This window comes from Dromiciops gliroides, chromosome 2 (genome assembly GCF_019393635.1).
Source record: "Dromiciops gliroides isolate mDroGli1 chromosome 2, mDroGli1.pri, whole genome shotgun sequence".
In the NCBI taxonomy this organism is placed as follows: domain Eukaryota; kingdom Metazoa; phylum Chordata; class Mammalia; order Microbiotheria; family Microbiotheriidae; genus Dromiciops; species Dromiciops gliroides.
In genome coordinates, this window is record NC_057862.1 from 254,971,863 (window position 1) to 254,994,503 (window position 22,641).

At 40.2% G+C, this 22,641-nt stretch overlaps 1 protein-coding gene across 2 annotated transcripts in view; it reads right to left on the bottom strand.

Moving 5' to 3' along the window:
* Positions 1 to 22,641, bottom strand: part of SPTB (spectrin beta, erythrocytic) — a 175,543-nt gene that overhangs the window by 110,095 nt on the left and 42,807 nt on the right. Inside the window, exons 1-2 of one of the 2 annotated variants that reach the window (XM_043983696.1) lie at positions 12,009 to 12,119; positions 9,295 to 9,490 (exon numbers count right to left, since the gene is read on the bottom strand). In XM_043983696.1, coding sequence (XP_043839631.1) covers positions 9,295 to 9,439 — 145 coding nt within the window. In that variant the 5' untranslated portion in view covers positions 9,440 to 9,490; positions 12,009 to 12,119. Of the gene's footprint in view, positions 1 to 9,294; positions 9,491 to 12,008; positions 12,120 to 22,641 lie in introns of those variants that run through there. The other variant, XM_043983695.1, reaches the window with a different exon arrangement.

Sequence of the window (22,641 nt, forward strand, 5' to 3'; positions counted from 1 at the left end):
TGAGCTGGAGAAGGAAATAGCAACCCACTCAAGTATATTTCCAAGAAAACCCAAAAAGAGGTTGCAGAGTTGGACATGACTGAAAATGAGTAAACAACAAGGACTGTGAAATATCACACGGGTATTATCATCAACAGCTTTGTATAAGTATTTATCAAGTGCTTACCATGTGCCAGGAATATTGAGAATGATAGAAAAAGAGGGTGAGAAACAGGTTTGGAAATGAAGACTTGAGAGTCACTTATTGGCTAGCGGTAGTTGAAATTATAACAATATGGCTTGTTGAGGGAGTAAATAAACATAGATGAAGATATAGCCCAAGATTTGACCTGTCTTTGAGAAATACCATTTAAGGAACAAAGGGAATTTCTGGAAAAATCCACTGGTTTACTAGAAGGATAGAATTCTCCTTTTCTCCAATTTACATTCATGTAAAGCTCTTAAGGTCTGCAAAACAATAAGGACAATCCTTACAACTACTCAAAGCAATCTGATGATGCAAGTGATGCAAGATTTAGGACCATTTTTATAGATGAGGTCACTAAAATTTCAGAATGATTAAGTGACTTGCCCAGTCATAAAGCCAACATGTGTTAGAGGCAATATGCAAATCCATGTCTCCTCAGTCCAAGGACCAGGACTCTTTCCAATAAACTATCTTAACTCTTTCTTTTGGGGGGCAGGGGTGGGGCAATGAGGGTTAAGTGACTTTTCCAGGGTCACACAGCTAGGAATTGTCAAGTGTCTGAGGCTGTATTTGAATCCAGGTCCTCCTGAATCCAGGGCCAGTGCTTTATCCACTGCGCCACCTAGTTGTGCCACCTTGCTGCCCCCTTAACTCTTTCAAGAGAAAACAACCAGAGCTTCAGTCAGCTCACTCCACAATGGGGAAGCTGGTAGGGGAAAGGAAGGGAGTAACCATTTAAACAATACCTCTCATGTACCAGGCACTGTGCTAAGCACTTTAAAAAGCACTTAATTATCTCATCTGATTATCAGACATGTCATCTGATCCTCACAACAACTCAGTGAGGTAGGTACTATTATTATCCTCATTTTACGACTAAGGAAACTGAGGCAATCAGAGGTTTAGTGACTTGCCAGAGTCACAAAGCTAGAAAGTGTTTAAGGCTGGAACTGAACCCAGGATTTTTTGTTTTGTTTTGTTTTTTTGTTTTTTGTTTTGTTTTGTTTTGTTTTTGCTGGGTAATGAGGGTTAAGTGACTTGCCCAGGGTCACACAGCTAGTAAGTGTCAAGTGTCTGAGGCCAGATTTGAACTCAGGTCCTCCTGAATCCAGGGCCGGTGCTTTATCCACTGCACCACCTAGCTGCCCCCCATGAACCCAGGATTTTTTGACTCCAGGTCCAGTATTCTATCGACAGTATGTTCTATCTGCTGCACCACCTAGCTGTGTCACCTGCTGGAGACACCCAGAGGTAGCATTATTAGAAAAGGGTGGGGGCAAGTGACTTCTGTGACCCTCCTCGACACTCTTCATAATGCTCCCCATTCCCTTGCTATGTTGGAGCCAATACTGTCCAGAAGAATATAGAAACACTGAAGACAAGGCTTCCACAAATTCTATTGCTTCCAGGTCTATCCAAGCCTCCTGACCTGAGCTTGAGTCACTCTCCTTCCTACAGGCCTCTTTTAGCTTCTCCATTAAAAAAAAAGAAATGAAAAATTACTGCAGATATTCAGGGAACAATGCCCTTGGTCCCTCTTCTGCAGAGTAGAATGTAGAAGCTGGGGCAGCTGGGAAAACTAAGCAAGTGTAGCTAGTGCTAGTGTATAAGTGTGCCCATGGAAACGACTGGCCTAAAAATTAATAGGTATTTCCCAAAGATGGCAGTATCCATTAAAGCAAGCCATTCAGCTTTCATAATGAGGGGAGAAAGCCAAGTCTTATTATTAACCTCAATATGTTAATATTTAATAGAATATCCATCTAATGGTATATCATAGTCACCCTCAGTTTGAGAGTAGCTGGCTACTCTCCTGCAAAGCATTCTCAAGCTGAGACTTTCAGAAATTAGAAGAAGCATAGCTTTTTACCCATGTTGGGAAGGAATAGGATAGGATGTTGAGGGGAATAGTATAGAGGGAGACATCTTGGGAATGGCAGATCTGCCTGAAGAGGACACAATCTTAAAGAGTAAGGTGGCAAAGGGAGGATGATGACTTAATTCTTGCTCTATTTTGATCCTAATTTAATTCTTGCTTTGTACTGGTTACCATCAACGGTTTTAGAAATTTTAACATGTTTTCCCACTATAGTTGCAGTGTATATACAAAAGACTTGAATTCTTAGAATCTGGAAAAAAATCATCCATTTCAATAATTATAGGAGAGGAAGCCTGGTGGAATGGATAGAAAGCCAGCTGCAGAATCCCGAAGACCTTGCTTCAAAGTCCTGATTCTGACATATACTGCCTGCATGACCTTCGGCGAGTGACTTAACCTCTCAGTGCTTTCACCAACTCTGTAAGGTTATCATGTGCAGAACACAGAGGCAGATTCCTCATCAGAAATTTCCTTATCCTCCATCAATGAGAGAAGGTGCTAAAGGGAGTTTTTGCATTTAGAAGCAATGTAATCACAAATCCAACCCCAATCCTAAAACAATGAAAATACAGGTCTGGCAAAACAATTAAACTCTCTTGCAAGTTAGGTGATTTTTTTTTTAAACTCTCACAAGTGACCACGCAAGTTGCTTTTCTACCATTAACACAAGATTCTATGATTGACAGAGGCTTAGCTTCTCCAGGATTTGGCAGCTTAAGTAACTAACTGCTGACCCTCTTTCCAGTTTTTCTGATTCCAGTGCTCCTTGTGGAACTATTCAATATCTTGACATAAAGTCTTCCTGAGTCATGACTTATTTGTGGAGGATGGTGGCAGCCAAAAATCTCCTTTACGGGAATTCCCAAGGGGCCCAGGAGTGTCAGAGGGCAAGAATACCTACAGGCCAGGCTACTAAAGAATTAGCATGTGTGTAAATTGATGATTTGGAACCAGGGCCTGTGTATGGTAGAGGTCAAGGAACTGAAGGGTGGAATGCAATGCTGGAACCATGTGGTTCAGTCCACCAGTCCTAGCTGCATCCTTTGGATGAGGACTCCAACCACAAACTTGCTGTTCTACCATACCCAAGAAATACAGTCCATTCCATTCTCAGAGACCCTCTTTTTCAGGTGGGCCACGTCTCCTCTAAGGGAGCTAGATCTGTTCCTCCCAGTTTTGCCTTCTCTCTTTCAGGGTCACTAGAGAATACACCATAGGCAGAGAAATGGGGAAGTGGGGAGTAAAGAATAAGCAATCTGACTGGATAATTCTTCCTGGCCTTAGGTATTTTATCTCTTTTCTAAATCCTCACCAAAAAGGGAGAGGGGGAGGGAGAAAAATAAAGAGGAAGGAAAAGTAGAAAGGGAGAGGGGAGTAAGGGAGATGGAGAGAGATGGGGAAAGAGAGATGGGGAGAGAGAGATGGGGAGGGAGGGAGAGAGAGAGAGAGAGAGAGAGAGAGAGAGAGAGAGAGAGAGAGAGAGAGAGAGAGAGAGAGAGAGAGAGAATGGGAGGGAGGCTTCAAGAGGAAACACTTTTCCCAAAAGGCTGTCTGGAATCTCTTTGGGAAAACTGAAGCCTCAGTTTCTCTTTTTTTCCTTCCTTAAGCAGCAATGAAAAGCCAGGAAATTAACAGACACAGCAGTCCAAGGAGAAACTACTTAATGTTCAGGATGAACCACAGGAGTAATAGTTCAAAATATACTTACAAAAACCACAACCTTCACCTCTCACCTTGGGTTATGTTCCATTGAGGTCAAGTCATCCACCTCTGAAAGCAGAGCTGGAGCAGCCCAAATCCTCAGATTCAAATCAAACCCAGTCTGTGTAATTGCATTTGAAAGCTGCTGTTTTTCAGACAGAATAACCATATGGCTTGTTTATAGGGGCACCAGGAGGGGGATGCAGTGACTTAGGATGGAGGGCCAAACAAGAAATATCCCTTTTTGAAGTGCAGAGGTTTGAATGAAACTAAAAAGAGGCAGAAAGCATTGATGTTACCCTTAAATGAGGTTTGATAATGAACTAAATCGAGCAAGGTGGGGAAGGGGAATGGGGTTCAAAGGAAGTTGGAAAGCAAGAAGAGTCAGCATCCACAGTGAAGCTTGAGAAGCGAAGCAAACAAGAGAATTGCAACCTTTCCAATTCTCTGCTCACTCACATTTGGTCTGCCACCAAACTATGCTTAAGCTCATCCTAAAGACTAGTTTGTATAAAGTATGACTTCTATGGGAAAAAAAAGAGACTAGTTTGTCTACTAGGAAAAAGTGGACTGATTGATAGCCAGACTTGTACAACATCAGATTTCATTAACCCTGGGTGTTCATATCTGAGCGTGAGTGTGAGGAGTCAAAGTCTATGGGAATAAGAAGAAAGAAGTACCAGCCTAATAATGAGAGGAAGTGAGGCATAGTATGTGGACTTGAAAAAGTAGATGGTGATTTGAATCCAACCTCAGATGCTAACTAGGTATCTGACCAAAGGCAAATCATTTAACCCCTCAGACCTTTAGTTTTCTCACCTGGAGAGTGGCATAATATTACATCATCCACATCAAAGAATTGTGGGGAAAGTGCCTTTCAAGCCTTACTCCACTCCCTTCTTAAGAATATCCCAAGGCCCTAATTCTTTCCTCTGCCACCGTATTTTCTAGGAAGAGTGGTGGGGCTCAATGCTGAGGAAAGTTGCAATGAGGAAGAAGAGCATTGTACGGAAGGTGAGAGAAGCAAGGGCAGCAACTTGACTGATATTCTGAAAGGTCAATCAAAAGGTATGAGCAAAGAGAAAAGGTCACCCCCAAATCTCCCATCACAGAGGAAAAAAAAGACCAAAAAGATTATTTTAGACAAGAAATGGGGGCAGCTAGGTGGCAGAATAGATGGAGCACTGGCTCTGTAGTCAGAAGGACCTAAACTCAAATCCAGCCTCAGACACTAATTACTTGTGTGACTCTGGGAAAGTCACTTAACCCTGATTGCCTCCCCAACCCCCATTTCCACCAAAAAAGGGAAAAAAATGCCAAGGCCTCTCCATACAGACCAACCTCCCCATCCCAAACATCTATAGTTACAAAGCACAGTATCATGATGCAAAGGATAGATAGGATGCCCTTTCCCAGAGTCACTTACAAAGAACATCTCTAGAGTGTGATAAAATATATCACAATTGAATAGTCATTGCTCTCAGTTAAGACTCTATGTAAGAATTCTAAATACTCTGAAGGCTCTTAGGAAATGGCAATCCTCATATAGATCTCTAAGGGGGCTTGCAGAGACTAGCAAATGCCTAACCAGTCTCACTCTCCAACATAGCACAAATATTGATGGTCAAAAGTACTACCTCTTGCAGAAATATGTTTAATGTTATTATATATATAACCTATATCAGATAACCTGTTGTCTAGGGGAGGGAGGGGAAGGAGGGGAGGGATGGAGAAAAATTGGAAATTGGAAATCTTATCAAAACAAATGTTGAAAATTATCTCTACATGTAACTGGAAAATAATAAAATACTTTTATTCAAAAGTACTATCTCTATCCCTCTACACAATGCCTGACACAGAGTAGGCACTTAATAAATGTTTATTGATTGAATATGAATTGATTAACCCTTTACATACTGGTTCAGTGCTCATTCATTGGACTGTCTGAGTCTTGACTTTGGCTACAGGTCATTCAAGACAGACACTCCAAGATGGGATAAGAGCATATTTTTAAAAATCTTCTCCTAATTATTAATAAGGCTCTCTGTATTGTTGGATATAGCCACACACCTCAGCAACTTGGTGGCTTTCCAACTCTGTGCAGTCATAAGAACCATGGGGTGGTAGAAAGGGAGCAAGACCTGGAGTCAAGAGAGACCTGAGTTCAAATCTCATGTACTATGGTAATCAGGGCCAAGTCACTTAAGTTTTTGTTTTTGTTTTTGTTTTGTTTTTTTAGTGAGGCAATTGGGGTTAAGTGACTTGCCCAGGGTCACACAGCTAGTAAATGTCTGAGGCTGGATTTGAACTCAGGTACTCCTGACTCCAGGGCCGGTGCTCTATCCACTGCGCCACCTAGCTGCCCCATTAAGTTCTTTTCGTAAAACCAGAATTATATCTGTAATACCTACCCTCCCAAAGCTGTGAAGAATAAATGAGATATAGTCAAGTATTTTGCAAGCCTAAAAGCACTGTATAAATATTGGCTACCATTTTTATTATTTCCAAATGCTGTTATCAACCTATGAGAAAAAAAAAATCAGTGTCATGCTAAGAATAATGGATGACTGATTTATAGCCTATGTATTTCACTGGTATCCTTCCATTGTCCGAAGAAATAAAGGAAGGCCCTCAACACATTGGTGGGACCCCTTTTGTTGAAATCATAGGAAGAAAGGATCACTGGATCCTAGATTTAAAGGTGAAATGGACCTGAGTTCAAATCTGGCTTCAGACACTTGACACTTACTAGCTGTGTGACCCTGGGCAAGTCACTTAACTCCCATTGCCCTGCAAAAAAAAAAAAAAAAAGAAAAAGAAAGAAAAAAAAAGATTCATAAAGGTGAAAGGGACCTTGGATTCCATCAAGTCCTACCCCCTGATTTTACAGATGAGGAAACTTGCCCTGGGGCATACAGCCAGAAGTGTCTGAGATTGGATTTGAACTTAGGTATTCTTGGCTCTTCCAGTGCTGTACCCACTATTCCAGTATAAGTTTAGGTTCTTGTTAAATAAAGATTTAAAATAATGCCCTTTTCTGATCGAATATCCAATAAATGTTCATCTTGAAAATTTTATTTTTAATTCTCTAGATAGATATCCTAATAAATTATGCTATTTCTATGGTTACACTGACAGCCTCAGATGAACTACATTTCATCTGCATTAATAGAAGAAGTACCCACATAGATGAGATCATAGGTTTGAATATTTGAGAATGACCTACAAATTCTCTGATGGGATAGCATGAGTCACCCCAGTGAAGACCATGACGTCATTAGTAGGAGTTCCCTCCTCTCCTCTACTAGTGCCTGGTGTTTGATTCTAACATGTGGCTGCCTCTGGCTTTGTGATAATGAAACTAGCTTCATTACCTAATATATGTCCAAGTTACCTCTAAAGTCAAAAAGAAAGTCAAGCAATTTGAAAGAAACTCAAACCCAGAGGGATGATATGGTAAAGGTGGTCTCCTAAGGAATGGATAATCTGGAAAATAAACCAAGAAAGATCTACTTTTCATGTGACCCTTGGGAAAGCCCTATCACACAAGGAATAACTCTTTGATCACACGTATACACTCTACTGTGGCCCAGCCAACCCAGGGAGTTAACAGGTTGGTAAAGTCAAAATAGTCCAATGTTTTGGTATTGGCTAGAGTATGAATTACAAATACAAATAAGTTGGTGTTTTTACCTCTGCCACTAAGAGAAACAATGATGCAATTTTTAAAATGCTGGATTTGTAATCAGAGGAACCAGGTTAAAAATTCTCACTCTGCTACTTGCTACCTGTGTGAACTCAATGAAGTCACAACGTTTCTAGGCCTCAATCTTCTCCACTCTAAACTGAGGGGGGGTTGGACTGAATGGCCTTAGAGCTCCCTTCTATCTCTATCTCCCTTCTATCTATGATCCTATAATGCAGATGGGAAAGAGAGAGGAAAGAAAAAAACAGCACAATAATTTCTCAGGTATTCAAATCAAGACTCTTATATTATGAGACAGGGACTATTTCTAAGCCATTGTGTTATATATGTTGGAGAGCAGAAGTAGAGAGGATGTTGTATGTGAGAGAGGTATCCTTAGATACTTTCTAAGACATGGGTAAGATGTAGGACAAGATAAGTGTCCAACGCCCCAGGTCTGCCAAGAATCAAGAAGTTTGCTTCAAAGGAGTCTCCCTAAAGTGAGGGCAGAAAAGGGAATAAATTCACTCAATAACTTCCATTGACATGGTGTTTTAAGGTTTATACATCCATTGAATGGTGACCTCAAAAAAAAGCATACAAAGTGGGGGTTTTAAAGCACTTTTGTGGCATGTACCCCTTTGGCAGTCTGATGAAGCCTATGGAACTCTTCTCAGAATATTTTTAAATGAATAAAATGAAATGCATTGGATTATAAAGGAAGCTAATGATGTTGAAATATGGTTATAAAATATTACACAAAAAGAGTTCATGGACCCCAGTAAGGGCTTATCAACTAAGGAGCTAGCAGATCTGCACCTCACCCACAGCAAAGTTTTCCATAAAAGAAAAGAGAGTAGGGTCAATTGAATGGGGATATGTAAGAGAAAAAATACAGCCTCCTTTATGAAGGAGGTTCCTAAAGCCAAATAGTGGGTCAGGTGGGAGGAATGGGATGCTTACCTCTTCCCACCTCCCCATGTGATGATCAAATATCCTTCAAAATGACCAGGACCCAGGTTATTCCAGGTTAGGACTCAGTAATGAAGGTACATCACAGAAAAGATCAAACAACAAAAAATCATATCCCAGGAAGTAGGAGGAAATGATATCTCAGTAAGAAGGAATAGAAACTATTTATTATACTGGAGAGTTGGGATTTTTAAAAATTACCTAACAACAACAACAAAACCCCACAAACCCCATCATGAACTTAGTAGGTGAAATCCAAGAGTTTACCTCAGAAAACCTTTCCCCTCCTCCCCTTTGGAGTCCCGAGAAGGCTGCCTGTTCTCAATTTCACACCTGGTTACTCTTTCCTTGTGAGACCCTAGGTAGGTATGATCAACCCAATGCCCAATTGGGGAGTTATAGATCCTGCACAATCCTGCAGATAGGAGGAAGGGAAAGGGAAAAGGAGATCAGAGGCTGGTTGATAATATAATTATCCACCCTTAACACAGTAATTATCTCATTCAGTTGACTGGGCTCTCTCTGACTCCTGAATTTGGCTACAGGTGACTTAGGATGCCCCCCACACACACACACACACACCAACCACCTCCTTTTTCATAGGGTGAAATATGAATGAACTAGAGAACAGGTGTGAACAGTGGTTGTGGCCAATACTATTTAACAAACTCAGAGCACAGATGGAAGACTGAATCCCCTATGAACAAATTCCCATCAGGCATCAGCAGGATTCACCCAAGAAGCACCCCCAACGCTCCCCCTGCCATTCACACTCAGAGGTTTGGGAATACAGGTGGTCTTGGGGAAAGAAGGGTACTGAGGAAGATTCTCCCCACCCATACTCCATCCCTTCACCTTTCAGAAGAGTACCTGCTAGGGCCTTGATCCGAGACCTTTCAAAGAGCCTGGCGGAGCTATTGTCGTTGTCCAACTCATTGTCTGGGGAGTCCCAGCGGGCGTTGATCCTGCTGTACTGCTGGATGCCCAGGTTGTCAAACTCAGTGGCGGATGTCATGTCGGGAGACTCTCAGCAGCTGCTCCTGCCTCAGTCCTCATGAAAGGGTCCCTGGAGGGAGAGCAACATGTATTGAAGGGTTAGCTCCCCACCCCTTCAGACTTTTTCTCAGGGGAAACTTATTCGGAGCCTCTGACAGAAACAGATCCTTCTAAGAGCAGCACACTGTGCCATCTGCCTGAGCATGCTTTCCACCTGAGGTTCCTGGATCATATGTTATGAAATATTGCAGCAACAGTAACAATGACGGCGGCGGCAACAGTGGCAGCGGAGGCAGAAGGGACAAGGAGAGCTGCATGCAGTAAGAGTCAGGGCAGCCAGCAGGTGGAGACGTCAGTTGCAGTGAACCAGAGCTCCCCGCCCCCTTCCTGTGCTCCAGACAGACTGCTCCTTGGGGTCGGGCTCCAGAGGCTGCAGAGGCAACTGCGCCGAGGAGAGAAGCATCTGCCCGCCAAATTGAGGCCAGGACGCAATGGGGGGGTGGGGGGTGGGGGTGGGGAGGGAAGGGACAGGGGAGGGAGGAAGCTGGGGAATAGGCTGAATGTAGATTGAAAAGAAAAATGAATAAATGGGGGAAATGGGAATGGAAAAAGCCAGCTATGGTCTGTCTCCAAAGCTTCTGAGCCAGTAGCAACTCGGTCCTGGAGAAAGTTCACCCAGATATCCTGCTAAAGAGATTCCCTTGCTACAGAGGCTGTGCCTTCGAGGGGCTCTCTTTAGCTAAGTGCAGCCAAGTGCTCTAAGGGCAAAAAAAAAAAAAAAAAAATGGGGCTCCTATTGAAATCCACTGAGCCAAAGAATCTGGCTTGTCCAAGTCCAGTAACACCTGACTGTCAACATTACGACGCTTTGAGGGGGGTGGGGAATGAGGTTTACATGGGACAAATAGTGGCTGCAGGTCCTTTATATAAGGGCAGTTACAGAAGCCCCAAATCCTAGTTCGATGCCACTTTTTATTCAGTTGTATGACCTTTGGGAAGTTACTGTACGCCCTAGACTTTTTTTTTTTTGGTGAGGCAATTGGGGTTAAGTGACTTGCCCAGGGTCACACAGCTAGTAAGTGTCAAATGTCTGAGGCTGAATTTGAACTCAGGTACTCCTGATTCCAGGGCCAGTGCTCTATCCACCGCGCCACCTAGGTCCCCCCACTCCCTAGACTTTCAATTCTCCTCTCCGTAAAATGGAACCCATAACCCTTGACTCCCAATGACCTCCAACCAGCCTCCCAAAGTTATTTCACAGACTTGCGAGATAATATCTATAAAACACTTCAGATAAGAGGAACTTTTTATTTAGAACATATTGGGAAAGGTTTCTATCATGTTAATAATAACAGAAACAAAGAATAAAATCTGTGACTAACAATATGTTTTAAATTCAGGGGGTTTTTTTTGTTGTTGTTTTTACAGAAGAAGAAATACAGATGGCCAATTTAATCTAACTGTAACTTGAAGTAGTAGTGCCCTATTTCTTAGGAACATAAGAACATTGCAAACTTTTGTCTCACATGAATATAGCCCAGACCACCCTCCTTTTTCAATGCTCTCTAATAGTGCAACGACCCGTATCTGCTGGGGTCACTGCCATTAGTTCTTGCTTGGTCTCTTGGGTAGGGACTGGGATTCCCCCAGGTCTGCTAGCTTTAGCATAGCATGTTCCCAACTGGTTGATGTTTTTTTTTTTTAATTGAACTCTTATTAGATAGTTATAAAGGGGAAAGTGATAGTACAAGATAAGGCATTAGACCATCAAGTTTATATAAGTCTTAACCTTTTTTTTGTCACGGACCCCTTCTACAATCTGTCGAAGCCTATAAAACGCTTTTCAGCATTATGTCTTTAAATGCATAAAATAAAATGCATAGGATAAAGGAAACCAATTATGTTGAAATATAGTTATCAAAATATTTTTTAAAAAACAAGTTCACAGAAAAAAACAAAATAAAAACAACAACAACAACAAAACCCCACAAGTTCACAGAACCCAAGTAAGAGCCTCTGGTCTAGAAAAATTTTATTTAACCCCCTTTGTGCCAGACCCATCCAGATCCCAAGGGAGGGGGCACCCTGGAGTTTAGGTCTTAAAGTTGTTCCCCATCCCATATCTCATAGGGGGCCTTTCCTTACAGCTTGTCTTCATTATTTACCCACCTCATTAAAAACATTGTAGTTTTGTGGTGCTTTCCACAGGACAACAACAAAATAACAAAAGGAAGCAAATAACGACTTAAAAACAGCAAGAGTTTCACCAAAATGTTTGCTTCTCACTGATCTTCCAACATTTTTGCAGTCAGAAAAGGAAGCAGACACAGAGTGAAAGCTAAAGGTATCCTACTATACGATACTATTCTGTGCTGTTATGCCAAGCCATGCTATCCCTTGTAGTAACCTGGGGCAAGAGGAAGTAATTTACTTCAAAACTGAGACCCCTTGGCTGCTTTAAAAAGGGACAGACTGGCCTGGGTAATCTGCCTCTAGGGGAGCGGTTCCTGACTGAACTAGCCAACTAGCCTGAGCAAAGTAAAGAATGATTTTCCCCATTCTTTCCTCCATTTGCTACTGCTACTCACTCATAAGGGAGAAGGGCCATCCAAACACCAAACGTGACCAAAGCCTCCTGGGAAGAACAAGGTTGCTAGACTCTAAAGAGTTGTGATCGAACCATGCATGATGGAGGTAATAGGACCCTGGGTCTTCGTCAGAGCCCTGGGCTATTTTTAAGAGTGGCAGAGAAAGGAACGGGCAGTGAAGGACGGGGGAGTGAAATTACCCTTGCCTTGACTCCGTAAATAAGTCTGCCCCAGAAAGAAGAGACTTAGCAGGCAGACTGGTAGGCCTGGGGTTCAAGACAAGATTGATTGCTCTGGGTTCAGAAGAGCAGCAATTCAATAACAATTCATCCTGCTTAAAATATCCCTCCTGTGACAGGAGACAGGAAATGAAGGCAGGAACCAAACAGTATCTTGTCTTCATATCTTTTTTTAAAACAATAACAACAAAAAAATTGAGACTTGTTCCCTTGGAAATAAACAAATGAAGATGGTTCAAAAAATGATAAGTGGGATCCACTTCTTACTTGCTTCTTTAAGCTATGTCCTTCTGCAAAGCTGCTGTTCCCAGGTGGCATCCTGGGGAAAGCAATTTATACTCAGAAAGAATGTTTGCCTGGTAAGGTGAATTCTACTAACTTCGCACAGTCAAGTGGGCAGCAAGATATCTAGACATAGTCTGCCAGAGAAAGACAGAGATCTCTAATGGGTTTGAAATGAACTACATAAATATAAGACACAAAGATGGAAGGGAAGAAAATAAGACAAAGCAGGGAAAAATCAAGATCCATCTTATGCCCAATTTAATCCAATCTTTCCCCCTAGGAATTTCTCCCACATTTTCTTATTTCTTAATGTAAAGTTGACCTGGCAAAAAGCTTTGTCATAAGAAAGCAAGAGGCTGAGTAGAGAGGATTCATAATTAATTAGTAGTATCTCCCTTTTGTTGTTCAGTCATTTCTGTCATGTTTGACCCCCTGTGACCTCATTTGGGGGTTTTCTTGGTAAGGATCCTGGAGTGGTTTGTCATTTCCTTCTCTAGCTCATTTTACAGATGGGGAAACTGAGACAAACTGGGTTAAGTGACTTGTCTAGGATTACACAGCTAGTAAGTGTCTGAGGCTAGATTTGAACTCATGAAGATTACTCTTCCTGACTCCAGGCTGGGTGTTTTATCCACCCTAGTTGCCCATTGAGTTTGGCACAGGACCTTCAATTCACTGAGGAGACACTAAATAGAAGGCTAATCTAAGATCTAGAGCAACAGAATGATGTAGTGTAAAGTTCCCTGAATTTGGAGTCAGAGACCCTAAATTCAATTTCATCTCTCTTAAAAGTAAATTCTGTGACTTTGGGAAAGTCTCTTTTTTTGGGGGGGGAGGGCAATTGGGGTTAAGTGACTTGCCCAGGGTCACACAACTAGTAAGTGTCAAGTGTCTGAGGCCGCATTTGAACTCAGGTACTTCTGACTCCAGGGCCAGTGCTCTATCCACTGTGCCACCTAGCTGCCCCACAAGTCATTTAATGTCTCTGAGCCTCAGGAGTTTTTTCTATAAAGTAGAAGGATTAGATGACCTATGAAATTCTTCCTGGCTCTAAATAATTCTTCTAACCCAACCCAGGTTCTGAGGGGATAAAAGAATCTCAAACTCAGGACTGGGGCATTAATACTTGTTGAACTGAAAAGTACTTCCTTCCAATTTTATCTCCTCTTATGCAAAATAAAATATAGCATATTTGCCTGGCCATAGAACACTGATAAGAAGCAAAGTGTCACAATATACATCTAGAAAAAGGAAAATGGCGAGGGGGGGGGGAGGGGGGTTGGGGTAGAGAAAAGGGGGTGAGAAATTATCAGGCCAAAGTAAGAACAGTAAAGTCAGCTGTGTCTAGTTCTCCTATCACTAAGAAACTCTCGTTATGGAGAAATCCAGATAAATGGGTTACACAGGGTGGTTCCCATCCTTTTTGTCCTTTCTCTGATCCTAGATAGTATATTTCTCTGATCCAAAGATAGTATATGTTTTATTGTCTTGGATAGTACTGGACCCTTGCATATAGATTTGATTGTTCAATTCATCAAGCATTTAGTAAAGAACCTACTATGAGCAAGGCACTTTGCTAGGCACCAAAAACACAAAGAAAATAATGAAAACAGCCATCCTCTCAGGGGGCTTGGACTCTACTAGGTGACTCAGGCACAAAAATAATTAAGTAACAAATATATACAGAGTTAATACGAAACAATTTTTTTTTAAATTAGGGGGAACACCTGCAGCTTGAGGATCTGAAAAGATTTCCTGTAGGAGGCAGTATTTGAACCACTCTTTAAATGAAACTAATGAGGCATAGATGAAGACAACAAACATGTCAGGCCTAAGGGATAGCCAACACAAAGGCAAACTGGCTGGAGATGAAATACTGTGTATGGGGAGTAGGAAATAGGTCAGTTTCAGTGGGCTTCATCATGTCTGAGGGGAAATAATGAGAAATGTCTAGAAAAATAGGTTGGAACCATATGTGAAGTTCTTTAAATACCAAAGAGAAGAATGTATTTTTACTAGAGGCACTAGGGAATAAGCCACCGGAGGTTACTTTTCATTTTAATTTGAAATTTTTATTTTATTGGGGGGGGCACTGAGGGTTAAGTGACTTGCCCAGGGTCACACAGCTAGTAAGTGTCAAGTGTCTGAGGCCACATTTGAACTCAGGTCCTCCTGAATTCAGGGCTGGTGCTTTATTCACTGCACCACCTAGCTGCCCCCTGTTTTTAATTTTTTTTTTGCTTTTTTTTTTTTAAAGCAAGTGAATTACTTGTCATAATTGAGCTTCAAGAATTATTCCTTCTTGTATCATCTTTGGCTACCTCTATTCTATTTTCTTCTACTGCCAGCTTATTTTGGTATTGGGAGCAAGTAGCATCAAAAGTTAATCCTTGAAATTTCTCTAAGAGCAGTATCTTCTATGAGGCAAGCACTGTAGTAAGCATTGAAGATACAAAGAAAGGCCAAAACACTATCCCATCACTCAAAAAGCTCACATTGATATGCAGGAGACAATATAGAAATAAGAAATAACTATGTACATCCTAAAGGCAGCTAGATGGCACAGTGGAGAGAGTGCCAATCCTGGAGTCAGGAGAATCTGAGTTCAAGTTCAGCTTCAGATGCTTACTAGCTGTGTGACTCTGCCACTTAGCTGTTTGCCTCACTTGTAAAATGAACTGGAGAAAGTAATGGCAAAACACTCCAGTATTGCCAAGAAAACCCTAAATGGGGTTATGAAGAGTTGGACGGGACTGAAACTTCTCAACAACATGTACATACTAAGATGCACATATATGTGTGTATGTATATGTATATATGTGTAAATGTAGATAGATAGCTAAATAGATAGGTAGGTAGGTAGGTAGGTGAGTGGGTGGGTGGATGGGGAGAGACAGAGAGAGAGAGAGAGAGATAGATGGATGATAGATATGAAGGTAATCTCAGAGGGCACTAGGAGTACAGAAAATGCCTTTTATAGAGAATGAATTTCAGCTAAGTCTTGGAAAAGACCAGAAAAGCCAGGAGGTAAGAAGAGAGACCATTCCAAGCATGGAGTCATGTGCCAAGAACAGCAAGTAAACCAGAGTAGCTGGATCACAAAGTGCATGGAAGAGAATAAAGAGGATGAAAAATGGAACAATAGAAAGGGGCCAGATTGTGAAGGACTTTAAATGCCAGAGCATTTTATATTTAATCCAGTGCTTAGCCCAGTGCCTGGCACAAGTTAGTCACTTAATAAATGTTTATTGACTGACTAATTAATAATGGAGGCAAGAGAGAGCCGCTGGAGCTTGTTTGGTAATGAAGTGGTATGGTTGGCTTTAGGAAAATCACTTTGGCAGCTGAGTGGAAGAAGGCTATTGCAATGGTCCAATTATGAGATGGGACAGCTAGGTGGTGCAGTGGATAGAGCATTGGGCCTCAAGTTAGGAAGATTCATTTTCCTGAGTTCAAATCCAACCTCAGAGTAACTATGTTTCCCTGGTCAAGTTACTCAATCCCTGTTTGCCTCAGTTTCTTCATCTGTAAAATGAGTTATGGAAGGAAATGGCAAACCACTCCAGTATTTTTGCTAAAAAAAACAAAAACAAAAAACAAGTGGAGTCATGAAAATAGGAAACTACTGAAATGACCGAACAACAACAAAATTATGAGAAGATGAGGTCCCACACCAGAGTGAATAAAGAGAAGAGGACATATGTAAATGATAATGCGAAGGTAGAAGAGGCAAGGCTTGGCAACAAATTAGATATCCAGAGTAAATGTGAGTAGAGAATGACACCAAGGTTGTGAACCTGGGTGACTGGGAGAATGGTGGTATCCTAGAGAGTAAAAGAAAAACTGAGAAGAGGGTAAGGGTTTTGAGGAAAGATAATGAGTTTTGTTTTAGACACGTTGAATTTGAATGCCTATATATCACCAACTTTGGTAGTTGATGATGGAAGACAAGCTCAGGAAAGAAGTTAAAGGCTGGATGATCCACATTTGGGAACCATCTGAATATAGATGATAGTTGAATGCATGGGAGGGAATGAGATCACCAAGTCAGATAAGAGGTAAAAGAGAAGAAATCCCAGATCAGAGCCAATAGGGACAACCTACAATGGACATGAGAGCCTAGAGTGGATGTGATTTGGAGAACGATTCATCAAAGGAGACGGAAATGGTGTGCTATTAGACAAGTAGAAGGAGATACAGGGGTGAACAGTATCAAATAATGTCAATTTACAGTTCCAGTAGTATCAAATGCTTCAGAGAGGTAAGGAAGGATGAATGAGAAAAGGACATTAAAACTGGCAAGTAAGAGATCACTGATAATTTTGGAGAGAAGTTTCAGTTGAATACTAAGGTCAGAAACAAGACTGCAGAGTTTAAAAGCAAGTGAGAGGAGCAGAAGTAGAGACATGGAAGATAAGGCTTTCCCAAGGAATTTAGCTAGAAAGGGAGAAGCTAGGATGATAGCTGGTAGGGATGGTTGGATCAAGTGAGAGTTTAAAGATAGGTAGACATAGATATTCCTATAGCCAGCAGGGCAAGAGCCAGTAGACGAGAGATTGAAAATTAGAGACATATAAAAATATTTCTAGCAGCTCTTTTTGTGGTGGCTAAGAACTGGAAATCAAAGGAATGCCCGTCAATTGGGGAATGGCTAAACAAGCTGTGGTACAAGATGGTGATGGGATGTTATTGTGCTATAAGAAATGACAGGCTGGGGCAGTTAGGTGGAGCAGTGGATAAAGCACAGGCCCTGGATTCAGGAGGACCTGAGTTCAAATCTGGCCTCAGACACTTACTAGCTGTGTGACCCTGGGAAAGTCACTTAACCCTCATTGCCCCGCAAAAATTAAATTAAATTAAATTAAAAAGAAATGACAGGCTGGGAACCAGGAAGCAGTCTTGAGGGGCAGTGGCCCAGGTGGGAGAGGGGCACAGACTCGCCAGAGCTATCAACTCAGGGAAACAAAAAATTTTGTTTTCTGGTTGAAGAGCAAGCAGGCCTGGGGTTATTTACAGACCAGAGCACAGGCCAGGTGAGTGAAGAACTCCTTAAACCGTACCACCTGGGACCCCCTAAAGCTTGGGACAGTGCAGCCTGGAAACAGTGCCCCACTTTAACAAGGAGTTAAAAGTCAAGTAAAAGATGGGCAAGATGAGCAGAGAAAGATGCAGACCATAGAAAGTTTCTTTAATGACAAAGAAGATCAAGGTGCACCCTCAGAAGAGGATAGCAACATCAGGGCTTCTACATCCAAAGCTTCCAATAAAAATATGAATTGGTCTCAGGCCATAGAAGTGCTCAAAAAAGACTTTGAAGATAAAGTAAGACAGGTAGAGGAAAAAATGAGAGTGATACAGGAAAGTCATGAGAAAAAAGTCAACAGCTTGAAAAACCAAATGGAAAAACTCTCTGAAGAAAATAATTCCCTAAGAATTAGGATTGAACAAATATAAGAAATGACAAGCAGGATGATTTCAGAAAAGCCTGGAAAGACTTGTATGACTTGATGTATAGTGAAGTGAGCAGAACCAAGAGAACACTGTTCACAGAGATGGCAATATTGTTTGATGAAGAACTGAATGACTTAACTATTCTCAGCAATACAATGATCCAAGACAATCCCAAAGGACTAATGATAACATATACTATCCACTTCCAAAGAGAGAACTGATATTGATTGAACACAGACTGAAGCATGCTATTTTTCACTTTCTTTCATTTAAAAAACTTTTTTCTTTTACTCAAGTTTTCTTATGCAAAATGACTAATGTGGTAATGTTTTACATCATTGCACATGTATAACCCATATCTGATTGCTTACCCCCTCAGGAAGGGTGGATGGGAAGGAGGGGAGGAAGGATAAAATTTGGAGCTCAAAACTATAAATAAAAATGTTTATTATTTTTAAAAAATGGAAATTAGAAACAAAGTAGGGTTGATAGAAGAGGCAAACTGCTGGAGAATTTGGGAGAGGATGGGATCAAGAGTGTATATTTTTGTTGTTGTTGTTGTTTGTTTTTGTGAGGCAATTGGGGTTAAGTGACTTGCCAAGGGTCCCACAGCTAGTAAGTATCAAGTGTCTGAGGCCGGATTTGAACTCAGGTCCACCTGACTCCAGGGCCAGTGCTCTATCCACTGCACCACCTAGCTGCCCCAAGAGTCTATATTCCCTTGGGTTTGCCTTGGCAAGAAGTAGGGCCACCTCTTCATGTTAGACAGGTGTGAAGGAAGAGCTATCTTGGGAAGATGTCTAGGTGATATAAGATGAGGAAGAGAGGAGAAGAAGGAACTCTCAGGAATAACCTTAATTATTTTCAATGAAATATGAGGTGAGATCCTGGGGGAAGGAGTATTTTGGAGGAGCTTAAGGAATTTTCTTATCCTAATCCTATCATTAATAGATAACTACCTACAAAGCTGAGCAAACACACATAAAACTTCTGTGTTAGAGGAAGATGAAAATATATGTTCCCTGGAGCAAAAAGCAAGAAGTGAAATTAGTCCAACCATATCTTGGGGCAGGGGGGAGGTGGGGTGTCAGGACTATCTGGTTAATGGGCTTAAACCTTAGAGTCACAGAATTTAATTTCTAAGTCCACACCATTAGTTGCCTCCTACCCAGAGCAAATATTTCCCTCCCCACTGGACACTTTTGCTTTTTGATATTGCTGTTGTTGCTATGAATTCTCCCCCTCCCCTTTTTTTTTTTGCTAATCCTTGAGATATTAAATAATGATAGTTTGCAGCTGTCACATTTAGCATAACATTTAAGAACTAAGCATCCTGAACATGAAGGCAAACTTTTATAATTTTTTCCAGCAGTGTTTAAGTTCATTCAATACTCAATTCAGCATTTTGCAGTTTCAGTAAACTTAGTGGCACATCTTTGAGTATTGAAACATGTTGGTGCCTGTACTTGGTTGTCATCATCAAGACACCCCAGCCTATGTCTAATGTCCCAGTCAGCCTAGCTCTCTACATCAGTTATCTCAGAGTTTTTTTTTTAAATCATTTACCTCATTAGTAAAAAAAAAGTTTTAAGCATACACCCTCAACATCTGTATATTTGCTTTTAAAAAATATTATGTGCATATAGTTATAATTATGTAAGATTATTAAAAGTACATTTTGAAAAGATGAAAAAGGAAACATTTTGAAAATATTTACTAACAGTACAATAAACTTTTGCCTAATAAAATATTAATCAACAATAATATTTTAATGAAATTGGTTTTATTGAAATAATTATTTTTTTAATCTTGGTTTTGTAAGTTTGGTTCATTTGGATACTTGGCTTTAATGATTGTTGTGTTTTTTAAAGTCTATCAAAGATAGATAAAAATGGAAGAAGCACATCATTGGACGTGCTTACTAAATCAAGATAAGTCAATTGTCAATCCCATCTATCAATCCTGTAAAGAATATGGTTGAACTTGAAAAATTTACATCTTCCCTGTTGTTAATGAGTTGTTTTTGCAAAGTAATCAGAAAGTGTTCTATGTTTTCATTTTTAAAAATGAAGATTTTGAAGAGTGTAGAAAATTCTTTCCAAGTTTTTTTTTAAACATGCAGATATGTCGGGGGGGGGGGGAGGGGGATGGGGGGGCGAGGTTAAACAGGCAGAATACTACTGGTACATTGCCTTCAGCAAGAAAGTGACACAACAATGGAAACATTTCCAAAGATCAGTTTTCAAGATATCCTCTCTATTGCGTGTTCCTTTAAAAAGCAATTACTTTCTCACTTATTGTTAAAATGCTGCCTTCACCTTAACGGATCAGATTTATTTTTTTCCTTTAAAAATATGTTAGCATAAAATATCTGTGGCATACTACTGACAGCTACTTGTCATCACAAAATAGATCAGAATTTTGGGAACATTTGTCTTTTTGGGAAAGAAAAATATGTGATTCATCTTGAAATTCAATTAAAAGATAATTAGCAAACATGTATATTGGAGCAATGGTAGTAACAATTTCTTCATAAAACACTTTTATTAAAGAAGTAAATTACTATTGAGACTTTATCTTCTCTACATCTTTCCCTTAGTGGCTCACAAAAACAATAGTTCTTCCTTTGTTTCATGATCAAAATAGAATCTAGTAACATCATAAATTGGTAAATTAGAAAAATCTGTACTTTCCTTCACCTGAATAGAAAACATCCCCCACTGCATATTTGTTCTAATATCGGTTTCTTCAAATCTTTAGTGTTGTTTTTTTTTTTTTGTTTTGTTTTGTTTTTTTGGTTAGGCAATTGGGGTTAAGTGACTTGCCTAGGGTCACACAGCTAGTAAGTGTTAAGTGTCTGATATCAGATTTGAACTCAGGTCCTCCTGACTTCAGGGCTGGTGCTCTATCCACTGCGCCACCTAGCTGCCCCTAGCGTTGTTTTTTATGAAGCTTCCAACAGAATTTACTAGCAGAGAAATGCACTTTAGTATCTCATCCATTTAATTTTCCATGTATTGTTCTGGCCATTTTTGTTTGTGGCAAGAAGAACAAGTATTTTTCAGTGGTATGTCTTCTTGTCTCTCATTATTATGTAAGAAACCTCCAAGGAGTCTTTTAGAAATTTATTATTAAGTTTATTGAAACTGCGAAGTACTGAAATGAGTATTGCATGACTTTAAACACTGCTGAAAAAAATTATAGAAGTTTGCCTTTCTGCTCAAGATGCTTAGCTTTCAAATGTCCTGCTGTGATGGCTACAAACTATCATTATTTAATATCTCAGGGCACAATATAAATACATACAACAAGGTTCACCATTAAGAGCAGTGCAGACCCAGAGATTGGGGAATGACTAAATAAACGGTGGTATGTGAGTCTAATGAAATACTGCTATAAAAGTACTATAAGAAAAGATAAGTATGATGAAAACAGAGAAGCATGGAAAGACTTACCTAAACTGATGCCTTGCAAAGCCAAGAAAACAATATACACAATGACCACAGTAATGAAAATTAAAAGAGGAATAACCACAAAACAAATGAAAGTGAGTGTTGCAAAAGGATAAAAAACAAGCTTCAGGGGCAGCTAGGTGGCGCAGTGGATAAAGCACTGGTCCTGGATTCAGGAGGACCTGAGTTCAAATACCGCCTCAGACACTTAACACTTACTAGCTGTGTGACCCTGGGCAAGTCACTTAACCCTCATTGCCCCGCAAAAAACAAACAAAAAATGTCATATGGAATGGGTCTCTGGGAGAGGTTGGGCAATGCATACAAGGGGGAATTTAGACAATATAAAAACAAAAGCTATCAATAAATATTTATTTTAAAAACCAGTAATGGGAAAGTATCAGCTTTTCCATCTTTCCATTTTCTTGTGCTCACATTATTAACTTTATCTTCAATCTGTGGTTTTCTTTATAGGAATCTCTGTAAGCTACTTATCCATTTTATAAGGAACAGTTTAGTTAGAACTAGATAATACATATTCTTATAGATAAATCCTTTAATCTAGTTAAAACTAAGTAATATAATTTTAAAAATTCATTTAACTAGGCCCTCATAAACTGTAATACGCCACAATATGTTGAAAGTGAGTGAATGAATCAGGACATCACTGTCAATCTCTTCTTATTGTGACTTTCCTGTTTTTCCTTCTGAGTACCTCAAAAACTGTATGTGATATGACTCTCTGATATACAGACAATGTAAAAGTGCCTATAACAATTTATTTATTTATTAAGTACTAATAAAGATCAGGTTCTTTCTTTTTAGATTACAAGAAAAAACTTTTAGAACTATACTTAGGGGCAGCTAGGTGGCGCAGTGGATAAAGCACTGGCCTTGGATTCAGGAGGACTTGAGTTCAAATCCAGCCTCAGACACTTGACACTTACTAGCTGTGTGACCCTGGGCAAGTCACTTAACCCGTACTGCCCTGCCAAAAAAAAAATTAGAACTATACTTAGTTTGACAAATGATTACTTGCAGTGACTATAAGCTAACGTTAGTAATTATGATGATTTCTTTTAAAAAAAAAAAAACAACCACCTGTATATATCTTGGGGATAGGAAAACCTTGTAAATAATCATTGTTCTTCATGATTCTACTAATTTAATTAGTGTAGCTAGCCAAGCAGGTGGATTTCTTTCATT